This window comes from Mastomys coucha, unplaced genomic scaffold (genome assembly GCF_008632895.1).
Source record: "Mastomys coucha isolate ucsf_1 unplaced genomic scaffold, UCSF_Mcou_1 pScaffold15, whole genome shotgun sequence".
NCBI lineage: Eukaryota > Metazoa > Chordata > Mammalia > Rodentia > Muridae > Mastomys > Mastomys coucha.
This window is the reverse complement of record NW_022196897.1, coordinates 4,571,726-4,593,324: the sequence shown is the minus strand read 5'-3', so window position 1 is coordinate 4,593,324 and position 21,599 is coordinate 4,571,726. Positions and strand designations below refer to the sequence as shown.

General features: G+C 36.7%; 1 protein-coding gene across 2 annotated transcripts in view; it reads right to left on the bottom strand.

Annotated features, from left to right (window-relative positions):
• Positions 1–21,599, bottom strand: part of Plxdc2 (plexin domain containing 2) — a 390,910-nt gene that overhangs the window by 40,027 nt on the left and 329,284 nt on the right. Inside the window, exons 10-12 of one of the 2 annotated variants that reach the window (XM_031369076.1) lie at positions 15,485–15,551; positions 9,034–9,181; positions 7,662–7,700 (exon numbers count right to left, since the gene is read on the bottom strand). In XM_031369076.1, the coding sequence (XP_031224936.1) occupies positions 7,662–7,700; positions 9,034–9,181; positions 15,485–15,551 (254 nt within the window). Of the gene's footprint in view, positions 1–7,661; positions 7,701–9,033; positions 9,182–15,472; positions 15,552–21,599 lie in introns of both variants that reach the window. The other variant, XM_031369075.1, reaches the window with a different exon arrangement.

Sequence of the window (21,599 nt, the reverse complement as noted above, 5' to 3'; positions counted from 1 at the left end):
CTGTAGTGGTTGCTAAGCATAAATGTTAGCACGCATTAAAAATACTTCTTATTTTTCTTTTTTCTTTTATTGGATATTTAATTTATTTACATTTCAAATGTTATTCCTTTTCCTGATCCTCCCCCAGGAATCTTCTATCCCATCCTCCCTCTCCTGTTTCTATGAGGGTATGCCCCCACCCACCCACCCACTCCCACCTCCTGGACCTCGAATTCCCCTATCCTGGAGCATCAAGCCTTCATGAGGCCAAGGGTCTCTTCTCCCATTGATGTCTGACAAGGACATCCTCTGCTACATATATGGCTGGATATGTAGCAGAGGATGTAAACCTCCAACTTCTTGGTTGGTGGTTTAGATCCTGAGAACTCTGGTTGGTTGATATTGTTGTTCTTCCTATGGTGTTGCAAATCCCTTCAGCTCCTTCAGTCCTTTTTCTAACTCCTACATTGGAGACCCCATGATCAGTTTCAATGATTGGCTGCTAGCATCCTCCTCTGTATATGTCAAGCTTTTACAGAGCCTCTCAGGAGACAGCTATATCAGGCTCCTGTCATCAAACACTTCTTGGTATTCACAATAGTGTCTGCATTTTACAATTGTATATGGGATGGATCCCCAGGTGGGGCAGTCTCTGGATGGCCTTTCCTTCAGTCTCTGCTTCACACTTTGTCTCCTTATTTGCTCCCGTGAGTATTTTCTTGTGAGGCTGGAAAGATGGCTCAGTGGTTAAGAGCACTGACTGCTCTTCCAGAGGTCCTGAGTTCAGTTCCCAGCAACCACATGGTGGCTCACAACCAACTGTAATGGGATCTTATGACCTCTTCTGGTGTGTCTGAAGACAGCTTCAGTGTACTCATATACAGAAAATAAATAAATAAATAAATAAACAAATGCCCTGCCGCAGTCGAGAACCACAGTTCTTTTAAAAGTACTTTTAGACTTTATAAAACAAGTTGCTAACTCATTATTGTAACTGAAGTAATAACATTTGGCCACAGCTTACAACACTTATGAATTTGTGTTAAGTAATTAATCCTTGTCTTTACTGGATAAGTCAGAACTAAATTTTTGCATATTATCTAAACACCAAAGAAGAAATTTGAAGAAGAAATGTATCTTAATGGTAGAGTAAGCTGTTAAAATAGATTAGTGATTTTGAAGAATTGCTTTTTTTTTTAAAGTGAATTACATGAGAACTAAGCACTAGTTATTCACACACAAATGAACAGAACTTACCACATGACTCCACAACCTAAAGGACAGTTGCTATTCCCCCTGTCTGTCTCTGTCTGTCTCTGTCTCTTTCTCTCTCTGTCTCTCTCTCTCTCTCCCTCCACCCCAGTCCACCTCCTATTCTTCTTTTTACCTCTTCACTTCTCATAGTTTTTTGTTTTGTTTTGTTTGTTTGCTTGTTTCTTGCTTGAGACAGTAGCTCAGGTAGGCCAGGTTGATTTTGAACCTACATGTAGCTAACCTCTAATTCCTGCCCCTCCTGCTTTTACCTCCAAATTGCTAGGATTACAGATGTACCATACCTGGTGTCTTGTCTATTTTCTTTTTCTAATTACTTTTCTATTGTTGTGATAAGATACTATGACTAAGTAAGGCAAATTATACAAGAGTTTCTTGAGGGACTGGTAGTCTCAGAGGGTTAGAGTCCATTACCATTATGGTGGGGAACATGGGGACATTTGATCAGGAATGGCACTAGAGCTGAAGGCTCCCAAGCTGATCCACAAGTTAGAGGCATAGAGAGCTAACTAGGAATGCTGTGTATTTTTGAAACTTCTAAGCCTACTGTGCACCCTCCAGTGACAAATCTTTCCCAACACGGACATACCTCTTAATCGTTCTGAAACAGATCCACAACTGGAGAGCAATCCTTTAAATATAATAGCCTATGAGGGGTGGCATTCTCATGCAAACCAGTACACATGGCTAACACACTGACATGTCATGTATAGAATACTGGTTTCTGGGATCACTCATAAGTTTCAGGTTCCAAAATCTTATACACAAGTTTCTTTCTTATGGAAGGATAGTTTCCAGTCCACGAATTGGGCAGATAGATATTAAAATCGGGTAAGAAGAAAGTAGTTATTGACCTTATGGACATGGTAGGGTATTTGCAAACAGTTAATGGAAAATATATTTCTAGTGCCTTGAAGAGCACATGTACCCTCTTCTCAGAGGCTCTTCAATATTATTTTATGTTATGTTTTACTAGTAGCACAAATTCTAAGTACAAATCCTATCTATACATCAACATAGAAAATAAAGGGACATTATAGTGTGAGGGTTTTATTTTTCTATTTCCCATGCTGGTGTACAATTTTTCAAGCTATTAAGTGGAGCAATAAAATTACATCTTCTAAGGTAGAAATGATCTTAAAGCAGCAATTTCATTTTGTTCAAGAAAACAGAAATAATAACCATGTTTACTAAAACAAAATCAATGTTGAAGACATCTTAGATGGGATCATTCTCACATACTCGATTCAGAGGAGTTACAGCTGCAACAGAAATGATGCTTTAAGGTTCCCTTTATCAAAGAAACAAGATGCATTATTCATATGGAAATGGAGCCAATTTCTCTTTGTCAACAGTTTCAGGACAGCCTTAGTGTAGAGACTGATGAGTGGATTTAGAGACACATGTGCTGTTCTTATCCTAAGGATTGGCCATGAAGAAATCAAGCCTTCTCTCAACTCTCAATAATCAGGCAAGTTTTGAGAAGGGGTGACAATGTCATTAGTCCAGAGTTTGTTGGAAATACAGTGGGACCATTGAAGCAATCTGAACAAGAGGTTCAGAATTTGACTAACTGTACTGGATTGCACTAAGGTCTGATGTTTTCCTGAAAAGTATTATCTCCCTGATCTATAGCCTTTGTCTTCTTTCTACCTGTTATTTCCATATAGGTTATCACTAGTCTGTCCAGGCTGGCCTTGAACTCCCTCTGTACCTCAGGCATGCCTTGGTATGTGAACTTTTTTCTGTTTCATCCTCCTTGTTGGCTGAGACAATAGCTCTGTGCTTCTAAACCCCTGCTGAAATGTATGTATTTGAACACAATTCTCAAGCCCAATGCTTCTGAGGTTCCATATTTTTATGAAGTTTTCATCAAACCACTTGCCACTGGAATCAGTGGGAATATTGACTCCTGGGATCTAAGCCAAGAGGTTAAAATTTAATTGGTTTGGGTCAGTTCCAGTTTAGACTCTTTTTGTCAACCTGAACAATAAAATTAACAAACAATCACATGAGCTCGTTATAAAGAAAGATGAGAACCGTAACTCTAAAAGAATTGAAAAGAGAAATCTTTAATCCCAGGGCACTTTCCAAACATTCAAAGCATAAGAAGTCTTCACTGTTATACTAGGTGTGTGCTCAGAATAGAATTAGGGCTAGCATGAAAAGTAGCCATACAAAGCCAGAGATAAAACAAAATGCTAAGATATTTTACAGTGTTCCAAACAGAAGGTGATAGATATTCAATAGCCTGTCAAAAAGAAGTAACTGTCTTCCTTTGCTTTTGAGACTGTCATCTACACAAAGGAAGTAGATGAAAAACACAAGGCAACACAAACACAGAGGAAGACATGTTGCCTTGATGATTTATATATTTGAGACAGAAAGTAATTTGCCTGGAGGATAAATGTAACAGAACACACTTGATCTGCAACAGAGACTAAAGAAACAAACAAAAAATTGGCGGGGAGAGGGGGCAGAAGGGGACTCAGAAGCAGTTTTGTGAAAGTCAGAATAAAGTTCTAACATTTATCTTCAGACAAAATGTCTTGGGATTAAGTTCAGAAATAGGAACTCGAACACAAGGGGATGTGAGTTAACCAAGCATTCCTTGGGAGCACCAACGCTCATGTCTGTTAGCATTTCATACCATTCACTCTTGAGACATTTGCTTCTGAATTAATCAACCTGCACCAATGCATCGATTCCATCATCTCTTAGTACAGACACCATTAATGATATTCTGTTATGCTTGTAGACATGTGTTGAGCATAAGAAAATAGTTATCTTCTGAGAGGAACTACCCAGCAGCTGACCAAAACAGATGCAGAGAACCACACCCAAACATTGGAATCTTTTGGAAGAGTTGGGAGGACTGAGGACCTGGAGTGGATAGGAATTCTGCAAAGGACAACGGAATCAACTAACCTGGATCCTTGGGGGTTCCCAGAAACTGAACTACCAACCTCAAACATGGTCTGGATCTAGGCCACCCCACACATATAAGCAGATGTACAGTTTGGTCTTCATGGGTGTCCCCAATTAACTGGAGTCATGGCTGTCCCTGGCTCTGTTCCCTGCTGGTGGATCCCTTTCCCCTTACCTGGCTGCCTTGTGTGACCTCAATGGAGGAGGGTGTGCCTAGTCCTGCAGTGATTTGATATGCCAGGTTGTGTTGGTACCCAGGGGTTCTCCCCCTTTACAGAGGAGAAGGGGAGGAGAGGAGGGGGAAGGGCTGTCTGAAGGGGGTACTAGGAGGAGAGGAAGCCTATGTGATTAGGATGTAAAGTAAATAAATAAATTTATTAGTTTAAAAAAATGTATGTTCAAACATTTTTAGATAGAAAATACTACTCAATCCAATGGAAACTCTCTCAGGCAATCAATAAAGAATGCAATTTCAGATGCTTTGATGGTGGATGACAACTTTAAAATAATGAGATCTCCTCAAGTTTTTGGAGCTTGAACTAATTTGCACAATTTTGGTGTAGCAGAAAAACATAGTTAAGTTTGTTAAATTGAGTTAAATTCTGGTTGAAAACTTTACCTCTCAATTAAAAATCATGCCTCTTTATTTATATAACACAGCTCTCTACTGTCCGGGATATAACTGTCTCCTCTTGATTTATATAACACACCTCTCTACTGTCCAGGATATAATTGTCTCTGGTTTGCATTCTGAAGGCATTTACGTTTCTAATTAGGTAGCAGGTGCCATTTAAAGACAACCTATTCAAATGTCAGAAAAGGCCTTTAATGGTCATGCCTGCTAATAAATACAGTTTAGTCATTCTTAAAAGCTAGAACTCTTCTGTTCAATACTCCTTGGGATCTAAAACCCAATAGAGACTTTGCTTCATGTGCATAAAGTCATTATCCAAGAACACAATCTAGGTTCTCTTTGCAGGTTAACAGAAAAAGAATTTCTAGAGAAACCAAAAAGGATGACAGAACTCTAAATTAAAATTTGAACACAATCTATAGGATATATACTGAATGTGATGTCACTGCATTTCAAGGGGGGCATTCATTCATCCTGCTTTCAGCAGAATAGATAAAATGGAAACTAATGTGCAATTAATTATATAGGAAAAAACTTTTATCTTTAAACATTAATAAATATAATCAGTTATCTTAGAAAAGAAAGATAATGCAGTAGGTATAAGTGAAACAGCCTGTTGGCATTCCTTATGCTCTGCTTGAATGTAAGAGACCTGTATTGTGAGGGAAAAGCACTTTTATGAAGCCATTACTGACAGGGAGTCTCCTCCATAGACCCCCATCTCTACTCATTCCCATGGACTCTAGTTATCTTTGTCTGTTTGCTTGTTTGTTTGCATTCCTTATCTATTTTTGTTTTTGAATCTTCTACTCATATTAAAAAATGTAACTTCACAAATATAATAGAAACAGAAGCCCTGAGAGCCTATTGGGAAGCCTCATTTACATAGAAGACTAGAGAAATAAACAGGCAGCAGCGGGGACAAACATCCCATCACAGGATGCAATGTCTCTACATTCCTAAAAGAAGCTGTCTCAATACTAGGTATTAGGATCAAACGGTATTTATCATTCTCTTTGGATAATCTTGAATTGGGAAATTGCTAACATCTTTGGAAGCCTATGATTTTAGATGTTTACAACTGCAATCTATAGTGGCCATGTGAAAATGCATTCATTTTCTAGTGCAATAAAAAATACAAAATTAGTACATCAAAACAGTACAGGGAAATATGAAACAATGCACAATGGGTGCAGTTACTTTTATGGAGAAGTCAAGATGTTTTTTTTTTCTTTCCCTTTTGGATGTGCTGATGTAAACACTAGAGATGTGCACACTTATAAGCATTCATCTGAGAATATCTATTTAACACAGATTGAATAATTTAGGAACTATTTTCTATAATTATAAGGGAAACATCCCCAACTATATCTGTGGACTATCATCTCTATTTATAGCTACATTCACATCTATACCTATCTGTCTAACTATCTATTTATTTTCCCCCAACTCTCTGCTACACTTTGTTGGTATTTTTTAAGACCACTTCTTTCATGTCTGAGGCTGATCTTCAGCTGTGATCACATTACTTCAGTTCCCTGAGTTAGTCTCAGCTTGTAAGTCATAGGAGGCTACACAGAAGTAACCTGTGCATAGGTCAGTGTCAAAATGTTCTCATGTCTGTGTGATATACACTACTGAGAAGTACCAATCCTTTCTTGAACAACAACAACAAAAAAGCATTTCTTATAAAATTTTTTCTCAATATCTAGCATACTGATATCTAATACAGTTTAATAAAAATAACTATTTTTAAAAACATAAAATTTTCAGGATACTGTTTAGTTAAAAACTCTCTTTCTTAAGAGTTTCAAGTACCAGTATAAATACTTTTAAGTACTTAAAACTTTGTTAGTGGCAAGATGTTTTTTGAATATTTAAATTCTGTTCTTTGCAACGTAGAACTTAGAAAAAGCCTAGCAAAATATATTTTTATATTAACTGATCTACTTTTTAATTGTATGTGCAAAACAACCAACCATACATTTCAGTAAAAAACAAAAAACAAAAGGAAATAAAACAAAAAACTTTTGAAGCAAGTGCCTGAAGGGGTGCAGATAACTATACATACACCTAATTTGAAAAGGGCAATAAAATCCATCAGTACCCATGGCTGAATGCCCTACCTCATAGCTGGTGGCTGATGCTATGCACTCGTGTATACAAACACAAGGATTAGGATTCAGTACCCATGGGTGAATGTCCTACCTCATAGCTGGTGGCTGATGCTATGCCTTGTGTATACAAACACAAGGATTAGGATTCAGTACCCATGGGTGAATATCCTACCTCGTAGCTGGTGGCTGATGCTATGCACTTGTGTATACAAACACAAGGATTAGGACTCAGTACCCATGGGTGAATGTCCTACCTCGTAGCTGGTGGCTGATGCTCTGCACTTGTGTATACAAACACAAGGATTAGGATTCAGTACCCATGGGTGAATGTCCTACCTCGTAGCTGGTGGCTGATGCTATGCACTTGTGTATACAAACACAAGGATTAGGACTCAGTATCCATGGGTGAATGTCCTACTTCGTAGTTGGTGGCTGATGCTCTGCACTTGTGTATACAAACACAAGGATTAGGATTCAGTACCCATGGGTGAATGTCCTACCTCATAGCTGGTGACTAATGTCATACACTTGTGTATACAAACACAAGGATTAGGATTCTGCTTCATTTCTCAACCCAACCCACTGAATTCTTCACATGTTAAACACTAACAGGAATGAAATCTAACCTTACTCTGTTCGTGCAATCCCACACGCCCTTTTGTTATTTTAAAATGAATGGAATGAGAATTAATGTCTACAAGTATGTACAAAAGAAAGGTGTTCATTCCTACCTCCACTGTCCTTGAGATGCAGTGCTATCTTCGTGTCATCTGAAAGAGAAGTTGGATGTTATTATAAGAGAAAAAGTTCCCAAAGTTGCATGAATCTCATCCTGGGTGACTGGATTAACTGCTTTAATGCAAACATTTGTTTTTTTTATAATTTACTGAGTGTAGTTTCTAGTCTAATGAGAAAGCAAGATCTAACCTTATATGATGTAACAATTTAATTTCTCTTGGCATTTGTTTAGGCTAAGATACTAGTGACATATCTGGGGCCCAGTCCTGTGAGAACGATAAATAAATAATTACATCATAAAATACAATTTTAACTTTCTAAAACAACTTACAATAGATCTTTATTTACTTAAAACCAAGGCTGAAGATATTAAAAATTCACAGGAATGCTTAGGATTAATCAAGAGTTAAAGATATATCTTAAAAACTTTTAGGTCAATAAAAAAAGAAAAAATAATTTATAGAAAGATCTTGTTCTGAATGGATAAGCATAGAGTATAATTTTCCATTTCAAAGATTATATTTTACTGTGAAAGTTTGGCTTTCAATTGAAATAATTTTTTCACAGTCTTTAGAATAATATTCCAGAGTAATTTGATTTTAACTCTATGTTACTCTTAAGATAAACATAATGCCTTTGACATTTACCCTCCATCCCTCTTTATTCCTTTTCCTTTTTAATGTCCACTGAAGTTTCAATTAAGAGCTAAGGGTTCAAATTTAACTTCCTGTTCCAGAGAGAGTAGGGATTTTTGACAATAAGATATGAAAAAATGTTCTCCCCTAATCAAATATCACACCTCTCCCTACCTCTTACTAATACCACATAGAATAGAAAGTCATAAAGTATTGACCATTATCTTTCCTTCACATATGAGGTTCACCAGGTACGAACACTTAAGTAGCTTTTCCTTCTCCATCATAAGAGGTACCTTTCAAGGACAATTTTGTGATATTCACATTGTCTTGTGATTGACTGTACTCAGAACAAACTACTATGTAACCATATGTGAGTAAAATTATCCATTGTTCAGAATTTCATAGCAAGTCATTTTATACACATATTTCTTTTGAATCCTGTATCAGGTATATAGTTTGATGATCTCTAGGCTTAGTCAAGTGACATGAAGCCTATGTTTCTTTTCTAAGGAGAACAAAAAGCCAGATCATGAAAACCACTAAGGCATCAGAAGAGAATTGCCATATGTAAAGAATTCCAGCATATGTTTTCTGATCATGTAATTTTGAATCTGAAAAACCATTAAGAAAGTTATTTGGCCAAACATCATTCTATTCCTCCAGGAAACAGGAATTATCCAGTAACCTTTTCTTTCCTATAAACATAAGCAAACAATCCTGTGGGTACCTTCTGTGGGCAGGCTTGTAGGCATCTGTGATGTCACAGCTCTCCTGGTGGTGGTCAGGACCCTGAATTGCATGGTAGTCGTATAAGAGGACGTGGTAGTTTGAGATATCTCCCCTGGCTCTGTGTTCTCACACATCTTTTCTTTTGACTAGAAGGAGACATAGAAGTGAAAATCAGTAGACTACACCATTTATGTTTTTAAGAGTTACATCAAAGAAATTGGACTGGAAAGCATAAAAAAAATCTCAAGTTGTTATTAGCAGTAAACTGTTTTGTGCTGGAGTATTTATAGATTTTTCTAATTTACAAAGTTTATAAGATAGGAGGGATGGAGGGAGGGAGGGAGAGGGAGAGAAAGAGGGAGAGGGAGAATGAAACACTTCTTTAGATATTTAGAATCATCTTCACCTGTTTAAGCTTTTGTATTATCTTTATTTGTTTATTTGATATAGCTCCAAAAAATGTAATGTCAGAAGGCAAAAGGAGAATTAGAAGAAAAGCATGTTCCTACAGAATAGTTTTAATACCTATTCAGATGCATGAAAGAAAAATACGTTTTCTCCACCTCAAATGGACAGTGCTATAGCTTCAGCATTGGCTAATTGCTCCTGGCTCTTTTATGACACCAAAAATCATCTACTCCAGGTTGAACTGAAATTTGAAATTTTGTTTTCTCTCATGAAATCCAAAGCCATACCCCCATTAATATTAATGAGATAAAACCCTCATTCAAACACAGCCTAATTCTATCAATACTATACAGAAGACGTCAGGAAGAAACACATGCTCTTAAAATTTATATCCTATAAAAATAAGTCCCATAATTTTCATTGGTAAAAATTCCAAATTCTGTAATTAGAAGTTGAGGTTACAAACAACCTATTTTTGCTTCAAAGAATCCAATGCTCTGATACTAGGTGGCTGCTCTCAGAACAAGGGCAGTCCTCATGACCTATTTAAGAAGTATCAGTAGGTGATGGTCTTGTCTGTAGTGGAAGATGAAGAATCTTTCACCAGTGAATGAAGAGTCCCTGGGAAGCATTTTTTTTCAATACACAGAACTTATTTTTTCAATTTATTGTTTGTTCTCAGCCCCAATGACCCAATGATCATGTTAGCTCTGACTATTCCTTAGCTGTCATCCACAATTCCAGATCTTCAGATAGAAATCTCTCCAACTGCTCTCAAAGCTCACTTATCATACTTCAATCTGTTTGCATATTTTCTGTTGAGGGAAATATTAAAAAGAGTATGGCAAGTTCCTGGGCTACACCCAGCTACTCTCTGCCCCTGCTCTCTTCCTCTGTCCAACCCGTAAGTCCCTCCTACTCGTCCACTAATTGGTTCCTTCATTCATTGTGGAAGGTTCACAAGAAGTCACCTGAGTAAGTAACTCATTCCTTGTTCCACACAACCCCTCCTGGGAAAGGGAAATTAACATCAAAATACAGGCATAACTAGGGCCATCCACTACATCTTTCCACTGAAATTTTCCATTGGGTGCATGATAATTGTTCTACTTCAATCCCCCTCCTAAATAACCTTCATCTAACTTTTCAATGCCTCCAAATAACTAATAATATCATTATGTTGTAAGTCCCCTTTTTGGAAAGTTCCCAATTATGTACAAAGTAAAAGATCTCCCTTAAGCTTGCCCACTCCAAAGGCAGGTTGGACAGAAAAGCCACCCCCCACCCCTGTGGAAACATGGATTAATCTGCTTTCACATTTAGAATATCAATAGTTCCTGAAAACAATCCTGTGATGGATACTCATTTGTTCAAAGGCCATGGCACCGATTCTTTCATTTTTCTTAATAACCACAATTCCATACTGGTTTTCCCTGTTTTGCCCACGGCTTGCCTTTCATTTCATTGATGAAAGAGGCCATCAGCTAGTTTTCTTTACAAGTCCTCATACGTTTCCACATGAATACACCCCCTCTTTCTTTTATTCCAGAAGATAGCTACTATTCCTAACATAAAACTTTCCAATTGTGCTCAGCTCAGTTCATTTCCTTGGATTTTTCGTACTTTTCTTCAGAGGAAGTGTTTGCTTTTCAACATTAGACATTTGTAATTCTCTGACAACTTCTTACTGCTAACATGCATAATCTTATACTCCATCCTCCCACTGCTCCACAACACATCCTGACATTGTCCTCTTTTACTTTTCCATCGGATCATGTTCAGGCTTGCAAGGAATTCTGTATAACTTTGTTATCCCAGACTCTCAGCTTCTCCATTTAATTACAGTCTTAACCCGTCTAACCTGGAATTTCTACTAGTATTTCCATGTATCTCCATAGTTACTAAATATCCCAATGGTAACCTATGATTATTTCACAGTAGTGAACACAGATATCCACTCTTATTTGGGTTTCTGTGAACACATCTGATTCCTTTGCTCCTTTGCTTTTTTTTTTGGTGGGTGACTTTCACCTATGTTTCTGGAGACTTCTTTTCATTCTGTGCCTTTTCTTGCACTTCTACACCTATACCCAGGATTTCATTTTACATCTTGATGTTGAATTTTCACAAATATGCATCTCAAGTTAACATTCCTCTCCTCAAAGCCAAGCTCAAATCTATTGAAAGGACATATGCATGTGGATGTTCCAGACACCTCAAAATAAAGAATTCTGGGGTGGAATTTGCTGTCTATTGCTCTCGATGAACAGTTTTAAAAACTTTTGTATTTAAGGTAAAATCTTAGATTTTCTTTGCTTTTGCATTTATAAAAGTAGTTACTTGTGTATACATCGTAAATTTAAAAGCACTATTATTAGGATTTTCAAGACATAAAGAAAATCACTAAATATGTATTTTCATTGTTTTACATCCACCTCCTCCCCAAATAAAGCCTATAGGCTCTGAAGACAATAGGAACAATATATATCAAGCAACATTTTAAAAGATATATATATATATATATATTCTGATATATATATATATATATATATATATATATATATCAGAATTATCCTGGAGGAACAAATGTCAATACTAATATTGCTTACAGGAGACCAAGCTTATTATCAACAGTAGATGGAGTGATAAATTTAAACATTTTTCTCCTGTTAAGGCAGAACCAATGGTACCCTGAAACCCACAGTTCTATAGGCAAACTATCTTTGGCAGAAAGCATTATCAACTCAGGCATTGGGAATTCCCACAGATTAAGATGAAATTAATATACCATTATAATTACAGGAAATGAAACACACACACACACACACACACAGAGTCTGACAGAGTAGGCTAAACCAATGAACAACTTGTACACACTACCAAAACTGAAGTGAAATTCAGAAACTAAAGTGTCCACACAACACACACAAGAATGAACACTTTAATGTGAATAATGCAGATTAAAATACTTAGAAGAATAAATTTATAAACTATTGACAGGAGGAGTTAAAGAGATGGCTCAGTAGTTAAAAATACTGGCTGCTATTTCAGGGGACTTGGCCAATATTGAGCATCCACATGACAGCTCACAACCATCTGTAATTCCAATTCTAGAGGATTCGATGCCCTCTCTGTCTTGCAGTTCATGGTAGCCAAACATGCTGGTAAAACACCCATACACTAATACACACACACACGCACACACACACACACACACACACACATTAATATCAAAAGTCATTTTATATAAAACACATGGTTATAAATCTAATGAGCACCTACTATCCACATTGTGAGATGTATTCCATATGCACAAGGTACCAGCTCACTTGGTTCAGTGAGGCAGAACATCATGTACAATGTGGTAGATTTATTAGTCAGAGGTATAATAACTACATGTTGTATTGGAAAAATCACTCTGGGTGTAGGTTGTGAAACAGAGGCAAATGTGCAGCTGTCAGAGTAGCCTAGACCAGAGCCTAGGCCAGAGTCAATTAGGCTAAACCAGTGGCTAGTCCTCTGGGAACCACTGTGATGGTGATGCTGGTGGTGGTAGAAGAATTAGTTGGTTTAAGGGAAGTGAGAACTAAGAAAATATTTTATGTTTCTTTTTGTATTTTTTTAAAATATGTAACTTTTTAATAAGACTACTTTAATTCTGAAGTACAACATGAATATGAGTATATGTGATTTCTACTGAGCACTTTAAGCACCAGGACTATCAATGACCAAGAATATGTTTGCCTCTGTTGTAGTATACTGTCTGCCCCTTTTAAGAGCACAACTTCTCAGACGTGATGCATCACTGGAAAACACTGTTGTTTTCCCACATATCTGGGTTCATTTCTGTGGCTGTGGTTTCTTCATTTCTGAAGCTTAACATCTTATACCTGAGAGAACATTGAACCCTCATCGTATGCAAGGAAAATGGACCGGAGCTGATGAACTTGTTTACATACCTGCGGGGAAAGGATTGCTTACCACAAAGCTAGTGATGTGGATAATTTAATTACAAACAACAGGAAACATGGATTATTACAGAATGCATTAGATTCTGACCTTCTTTAATGCCATCACAGTCCGAGAGCACAGTGAATTATCTATCAATGTACTCGGGAGACTTCTCTCTGCATTATGTAGTTAACAGGGAGAATACTCTGGAGCGAGAAAACTAAGATGTGTGGGTCGCATTCTGGACCTTTACACAATTATGAATATTCATTTCAAGTATCTTTTGAGAAAACTGTGTTTACAGGAGTCTTCTGGCTGGTCTGTGTCAACTTGACACACAAACTAGAGTTATCTGAAAGAAGGGAACCTCAACTGGAAAAAGTGTCTCCATGAGATGCAGCTGTAAGTCATTTTTAAAATTGGGATTATAGAGGAGGGTCCCACCCATTGTGATTGGTGCCATTCATGGGTTAGTGATCCTGGGTTCTATAAAAAAGCAGGCTGAGCAACTTATGGGGAGTAAGCAGCACCCTCCATAGCTTTTGCATCAGCTCCCTCTTCCACATTTCAGCCCTGTTTGAATTCCTGTCCTGAGTTCCTTCATTGATGAACAGTAATAGGGAAGTGTATGTCTAAGAAGCCCTTTCTTGCCCAGCTTGCCTTGTGGTTATTGTGCTTCATTGCAATGATAGAAACACTGATTAAAACAATGATAAATACAAGAATCTGAAAGCACAACCATGTACTTTTCAATGTGCCTCCTTTTTTCTTTGTGGAACTGTGTCAGATAATTGAGATAGTTGATTCCCATAAAACAGTCTAATTACCTGAGTCAATGTCAAAAATAAGATTACATCTTCTGTATTAATACTGAACTTAAAAGTTTAACATTGGCTAGTTGGTTAGATTTTTGACAGTTTCACCATGCAACCAGATTAGATTCAAATTCATAATCCTTTTGTATGCTAGGATTGCACTTGTACTCTATGTTGACTTTTAAGAATGTTCCTTTTTTATTTATTTATCTTAAATTTTATTTAGTGATACTGGAATTTGACTGAAGGTCTCACATGCAATGCAACTGCTATATTTCTGATGTCCATTCTTAGCCCTAGAATGTTCTCAAAGAGGTATTTCTCAAGAGTTTTATGAGTCATCTAGCCTCAAATGTATTTTCACAAACCTCCTACTAACCTACAATATCCCTAGCTGTTCCTAAGGTAGTGCTATGGCTTGACTAGACTCACTGGATGAGAAAATTTGTGTCATTGTTACTTGTCATTAAACTGTATGCTTTAAAACTTAACATTGGAGATTTCTAGAGAGGTGGCTTGGGGATTAAGAATGCATACCACTCTTGAAGAAAGCTGGAGACTGGATCCCCATACCCATACCAAGTAGCTCACTACTCTCTGTAACTCCATCTCCTGAGAGACAGGCCCAATGCCCTCTTCTGGTCACTGTGGGCATAGCATACATTCATGTGGTACCCATACATTCATACAGCTACTCACATCTGAGAAGGGGAAAAGGAACAATAAATGTTGTAAAACTGAGGTGATATTGAAGTGATGGGCAATATGAGTCAGAAAAACTTTAAACAGGTTAGAGTTGCTTTTCCATGTAAAATTGATAATTGGATTTACCATATTTTATCCCACTTCTCAGTAGGTTATACCAGTTCACTCCAATCAATCTTTCCCTCATACTATTATTTGGCTATTTTAGATTAAAAGAGGAGTAATGAGCACCTTAATAACAAAAAGATCAAATAATTAAGAAATCTGCCTTTTGTGCATACAAGCTCAAATCCCAGATCTCCAGTTCCCTAGCCAGGGAACTACAATGCTGTCAGCCTTCATGTACACTCCAGCCCCATATCCCCTCATCCCTACTTTCTGCCTTCAGAGAATGGGTAAAAATAAACTGAAGTTACACATGCAAATCACTTATCCGAATGATTGGCACCCATTAAGGATTCAATTTCAGCCTCTTAATTTACTTAATAGCTAAATTAGATACCATTGTTATTAGGTTATGATGTCACTTGTTATGTCAAATTGGTCCCAGTGACTTACAAGAGAGCCCACCTGTATCTCTTCCGGGCATCCACTATCCACCCAGTCTTGCCGATGGCGGTCAAATCCACTGGAGCATCTTCAAAGAAGACCCCATTTTGGTCGAAGAGAGAATGCATACCATGTAAAGAGAGGAACAGGAAGAAAAAGGCTAGTAAACAGACAATTCTCAGATCTCTCATATAGAGCAACACCAATTTTCTTCTGATGAACTGAGTACTGGAGACACAGTGTACTAACTACAGGATGACATCACTCATTCATGCTTCCACAGTCAACATCGTATGAGAAAATGTCTTCAAACTGGTGGTCCTCAACCTTCCTAATGCTGTAACCTTTTAATACAGTTGTGTATGTTATTGTGACCCCTAACCAAAATTAAATTTTATTGCTACTTCATATCTGTAAGTTTGCCTCTGTTATGAATCATAATGTGAATTTATGATATGCAGGATATCTGATGTATGACCCTGTGAAAAGGTCATTGGTCTCCAAAAACAGTCACAACCCACAGGTTAAGAACCACCGCACTGAACCTGTAACTAGTCTGGTGGCCGTTAAACCTCAGTAAACTCCATATCCAACTAGGGCTATAGTATAGGTGCATATGTGACTACACCCAGCATTTGTCAAGATTTTGGGGGATTTGAACACAGACACTTAAGATTATGTAGCAAGTATTCTTATATACCAAGTCATCTACACAGCCTCATTTACTCATAATAGTTTGTAACCCTCCTGGCTTGAGGCCTGCCTCTCATAACCACACCTCTCTGCCCACCTCCTGCTATTTGCCATGCTTTGCTCCTGGTTCCAGTTACATCGGAAGTCCCACCTCTACAGAGACAAAAAGAAGCCGCTGATTGGGCTGGCATACTGATGAACTTGTGGGAGGGGTTTACTTCACCTATTCTACCTGTTGGCTTGTAACTTACAGGGTATTTAAATTGAAGATGGCTGAGCGTTCACAACTCCTGTCTAATTTTTTAACCTTCCATGTGGACAGGTATAACTTTGGCCACCCTATCTTTTCTCAAACTCTCTCTTACTGTTGCTTTTCCTTCTAACTCCATTTCTCAGAATAACCCTCTCTTAAATGTTACTGCTGGGCGGTAACAATAGTTAAATTTGACTGAGTTAATTTTGAATTTAAGTCAGAATATTGTACAGATTATAGTCAATATATGACTTATACTATCTTTTTGTATAAAAATTCAAACTAGTTTTGACAGTAAATTGGTATTATTGATATTTATACTCCTTAATTTTAGTAATTGAATATATATTTATACTTAAGAATGTGGTGGTTTATTTTAATCTAATAGGAATTTACTTATTTAACAAAATGAATATGTCATCCCATTCTTATTTAATATTTCACACAGTTCTTATGGTTTTAATTTGCAACCTTCTTTTGCTCGTCATTTGTTTTGCAGTAAGTTCACTTGATGGCTTTTGTCTAAGAATCCTCACCAGAGACAAAGCTCTGCCTGAAAGAGCATACTATAATTCAAATGGAATGTGAAAACAGCCTTCTTGTCAACAAGACAGACTATATTTATCATTCCCCTCAACTGACCCACTGAAAGATTGATCCATTACATTCTGGCTGCGCTATCCCACCCATGTGCACTGAAAAAGCTCAGAGAGTGTTGTAATGTCCATGTGAGTTTAGGTATCCTGATACTGGAGATCTGTAGGTGACTGTAGCTCTCTCTCTTGTTCATGAAGGTTGTCTCTTCCTTTCATCTCTCAAATCTATTTAAATGTTAAAGAATGTGTTGATACATTTGGTAGATGTGAATATGCCAACAGTTTTTGCAAAAAAAAAAAGAAAAAAAGAAAAAAACCAACAAAAAACTGAGGAGTCAACTGACTGCTAATAATTACATGGGACTGATAATTTAAAAATATTGCTTGTTTCACATCCTCTAGCTTAAAAGTATTACTGGGATATACCAATTTTTACAATAAAGCAGTACCAAATCTCACAACTGTGTCACTGGACAGTACCTTAAAAAGTTAATCTTGACATTTGTTAAAAAATGCCAGGGAAAATTCAGAACACACACTTCCTTTGATTTATTAAACAATCCTAGAGTTACATTGTGTGAAATTAAGTTCTATGTGAAGACAATTAAGGAGCTCGTGTGTTTATTTATTCACAATTCATTTCCTAGCACTTTTTCTGCGGTTTCTGGAGGGTGGGAGGAGAGACAATGACAAAGCAAGTAAGATTTGCTTTGAAAATGGGAGCAACTAGGGCCAGGAGATGGCTCAGTGGATTAAGGGCTTTCCAATCAAGCAAGAGGACCTGCATCAAGGTACCCGTCAGTTATGGAGAGATTGGGTTATACTGGCCTATGAACAGCTGGAGAAAACAATGAAAATAAAGGGCATGGACTAAAATTGGTCTTACAAACATTTTTATTTCCTTCTTTAAAAATGTTCTAGTGTATTATGAAAAATTGGAATTCATTTTTTTATTGTTGCATTTTTATGTGATCATTGAAAAGCTATTAGTCGGATACTAAAAACAATCTCTGTGACCAAGTGACTACCTTGTCTAGTTGAATCTATTATGTCATGTTTCAAAAGTAAAAGAATGATTAAAGAAAACATTAAACACTAACCTCTAGCAGCTCCATTCATGTATGCGAAAACGCACACATGTACCTGCACATACATAATACATATGCACACACAGACATAAACCTACATGGAAAATAAATGAAAATGAAGTTTTCTTTTTTGACATAGTTCTAGTTCACTAATATAAATAACTAATTTAAAATGTTACTTGGTGTGTGATATTTTATAATATCTGCATTATTCTAAACATATCTGTATAAGTTCTAAACACTGAAAACTAAAAACAACGCAATTTAGGCAATACTTTCTTTTTTCTGCTGAGATACTTTTAACTCTTCCTTGACACACTCACTCAAGTGACCCTAGCATGTCTTAGCATCTTTATTTGCTATTCTTTTAACAGTTTTGATTTGCTGCGCCAGCTAACTGAATCAATTGAGAAAGATTCTCTGGCAACTGGAGCTCAGCACTTTTCCCTGTGAACAAGCATCTCCCTTCACAGTTCTTAGAACACTGACACTCAGAAACTTCTGCTTTCCTGTAGCTTACAACCCATCCTTGTGCTAGTCCATCATCTCCATCAGAAGCAAGCCGCTTGTTTTTGGTGGCTATTGCTAGCTTTCATCACGACACCAGGTCTACAGCACCCAATTACTAAATCTGAAATTAAAGCCCCCTCTCTGCTCAAAAAGACATCTGTTACCCATGAGCACCATCAGCAAATCTTCCTCCTTGCCTTGATACCATGTGCAAGAATCTATGTTATAACTGGCTGTGTTTGAGGAAACATGATTAAAATAAGGTGCTTAAATTAGAACTTTGTTCTTAGGCATGTTTTCATCTCTTTTTAAAAACAGATTGTGTGTGTGTGTATGTGTGTGTATGTGTGGGGCTGTAAGTGTCTATGGAGGTCAGAGGTGTCAAATCTCCTTAGAGCTAGAGCTGTAGCTGGAGTTGTAAGGAATTTTGAGCCTCCTGACTTAGATACTGGGAACAGAACTTTGGTCCTGCCCAAGAGCAGCAAGGACTTGTAACCACTGAGTCATTTCTCTATTACAGAAATGTCCCTTACTTTAAAAAAGGTTCTATTGAATTTGAGAATTAAAATCTATTTTTTTTCAGTTGTCAGTTTTTTTCTGCATGCCTACTACTAAGATATTACTTAGGTACTAAAAGTAATTAAGATATTTCAAATGTTTGTCATAAAAAATGTATTCATCTGTACCTGTGTCTGCTCATATATATATATATATATATATATACATATATATATATATATATACACAAACTCTCTCTCTCTGTCTCACTATATACTATGTATTATATATATATATATATTTAAAATGAAGTGACATTATAATGTAGATGGAGTTAGTTAAATTAATTAACATATTTATCTATCACCTCAAATATGCTTTGTATTTAAAACATTTGAAATTTCATGTGATTTCCAGGTTATTTAAAAATATACACTACCCTATTAATTACAGTTGTGTTTTATGCAACAAATATCCCAGTATTGTTCTTTGTATTTGATTGAAACTTTGTTATTTTTCTTTTCTGAGTTTACTTACTCATCGATAAAACAAATGGGAGTCATGAAATAATCATAAAAAGCAAAAGGCTAACACATGGTAATTATTTACAAAATGCTGATTTTAATACCTGAGTTAATATCTATGTATTAGGCAAGCAGGAAAGCAGACAACTATGCAATAGAAGAGAACTTCTTCTCACAGACAACACTGATAAAGTATAAAAAAAATCCTATGAATCACATGAATGTGCATTACATATTTTACATAGTACAAAGTTCATAGAGTAAAATCCTTATCACATGGGGAAATTAACATCATAGACTTTTGGGGGAAAATCAACATTGTTCTTGCAAATGGACTCAATTTTTCTTTACTATTTGGAAATAGAGATTACTCAATTTTGGAAATATTCTTCAAATACTCCTTTTAATGAACCTTAAGCAACTATTCCCTATGTTTATATTTCCAGGTCACTTTACTTTTATTGCTGTCTAGTTTAGAGAAGCTAGAGGGCCACATTTTAAGTCCCACCTCCTTTCACTCAGTAACAATGAGGTGGGTGTTGGTTTAAATGTTTCTTCTTCTTCGTGATGAAGAAACTAGCAAGGCAGTGAGAAAACAATGTTCTCTTGCTTGCAGCACCTCTCAAATCAAGAGATCAAAGCTCAAACCTCATCACACTTCTTGTTGATCTCACTTGAAAGTAGTTTCAGAAATAGGACTACTTTTGCAAGGGTAGTCTATAACATTGGTAGAAATCAACTGTTAATGAATGGGTTTACAGAAGCGAAAGTATTTTATCTGTCTTGGTAAACCACAGTGATTTTGTTTCTAACATAAACTCTTACAAGGTAAGGTACATCACAATAGTTGGGTAAAACAAGGTAACAGTAGGACAGGAGTAATGTAGATGCATCTCACAGCAGAGTTGGGAGGATGAAAACTCCTGATGCATTTGGCAAATATATATTAGAGCTACTGAATACTCAAGACCTGAACAAGACAGACAGACAGACACACACACACACATACACACTAAATCTGTTTTTTAAAACAGGTTTTCATTTTCATACATGTGTTTAATGTGCTATGTTTAAGCTCCTCTATTCCTATTCCTATGTCTTCTGGCTTCACCATCCTTTCCCAAAGCCTTATATATATTATTTTCCAAAAGGAAAAAAGAAAAGATTTCCACAGTTGACTTTTCATGCTGGTGTTCCCATGTGTTACCTCCTGAGGACTAAACTCCTTGGTGTTTCACAGCAGGCAAGAATTAATGCAAGGAATGAACCAACACTCAAGCTTATGTGTGTATTAGGTTAATCCTTTCAAAAAACAATTCTAGTTAAAAGCCATGTCAGCTCATGTCAGCAACATGGTCTCATATGAGATTTTTTGGGTCCCAAGAGAAGGATGAATAGGTAAGAGGAGATTGAAATGTGCTTCAGATCATGGTGCACAGAAACAAAGCTGGTTTTGAATGCAGCAATTGACTGATCCCAGATTAGGCCAAAGGAGTCAGAAATGGTGCCAAGCTGTTAACTTCTACCATGCTTACATCAATGGAATTGGGATTATTTGATTTAGGTTCTATATAAAACTATTTGTTTTATGGCATCATTAAAATGTTTGAGTACTGATTAAGAAGCACATAAGAACAAAAAATACTCATTAGAAAATAGTTAAAATCTCTTAAGATAATGAGAAGAAGGCTGTAATATTATTTTGTTAATAAATGTGACATGTTCCCCTCTTCTCTGCTGGACTCCCATGTCGTGTTTCTTCCTGATGAAATAGCTGCACCATGGATAAATGATACAAGCTTGGATATATATTTACCACAAGAATTCTTTATTACCAAACATGGTGTTTTCATAATTTTATAAATCTAAACTCCTTGCTTGGGTACTGAGTTTACTTTTTCTTTTTCCATCCTTTTTAAGCAGAGAGTGAAGGGGAGAGAGAGAGAGAGAGAGAGAGAGAGAGAGAGAGAGAGA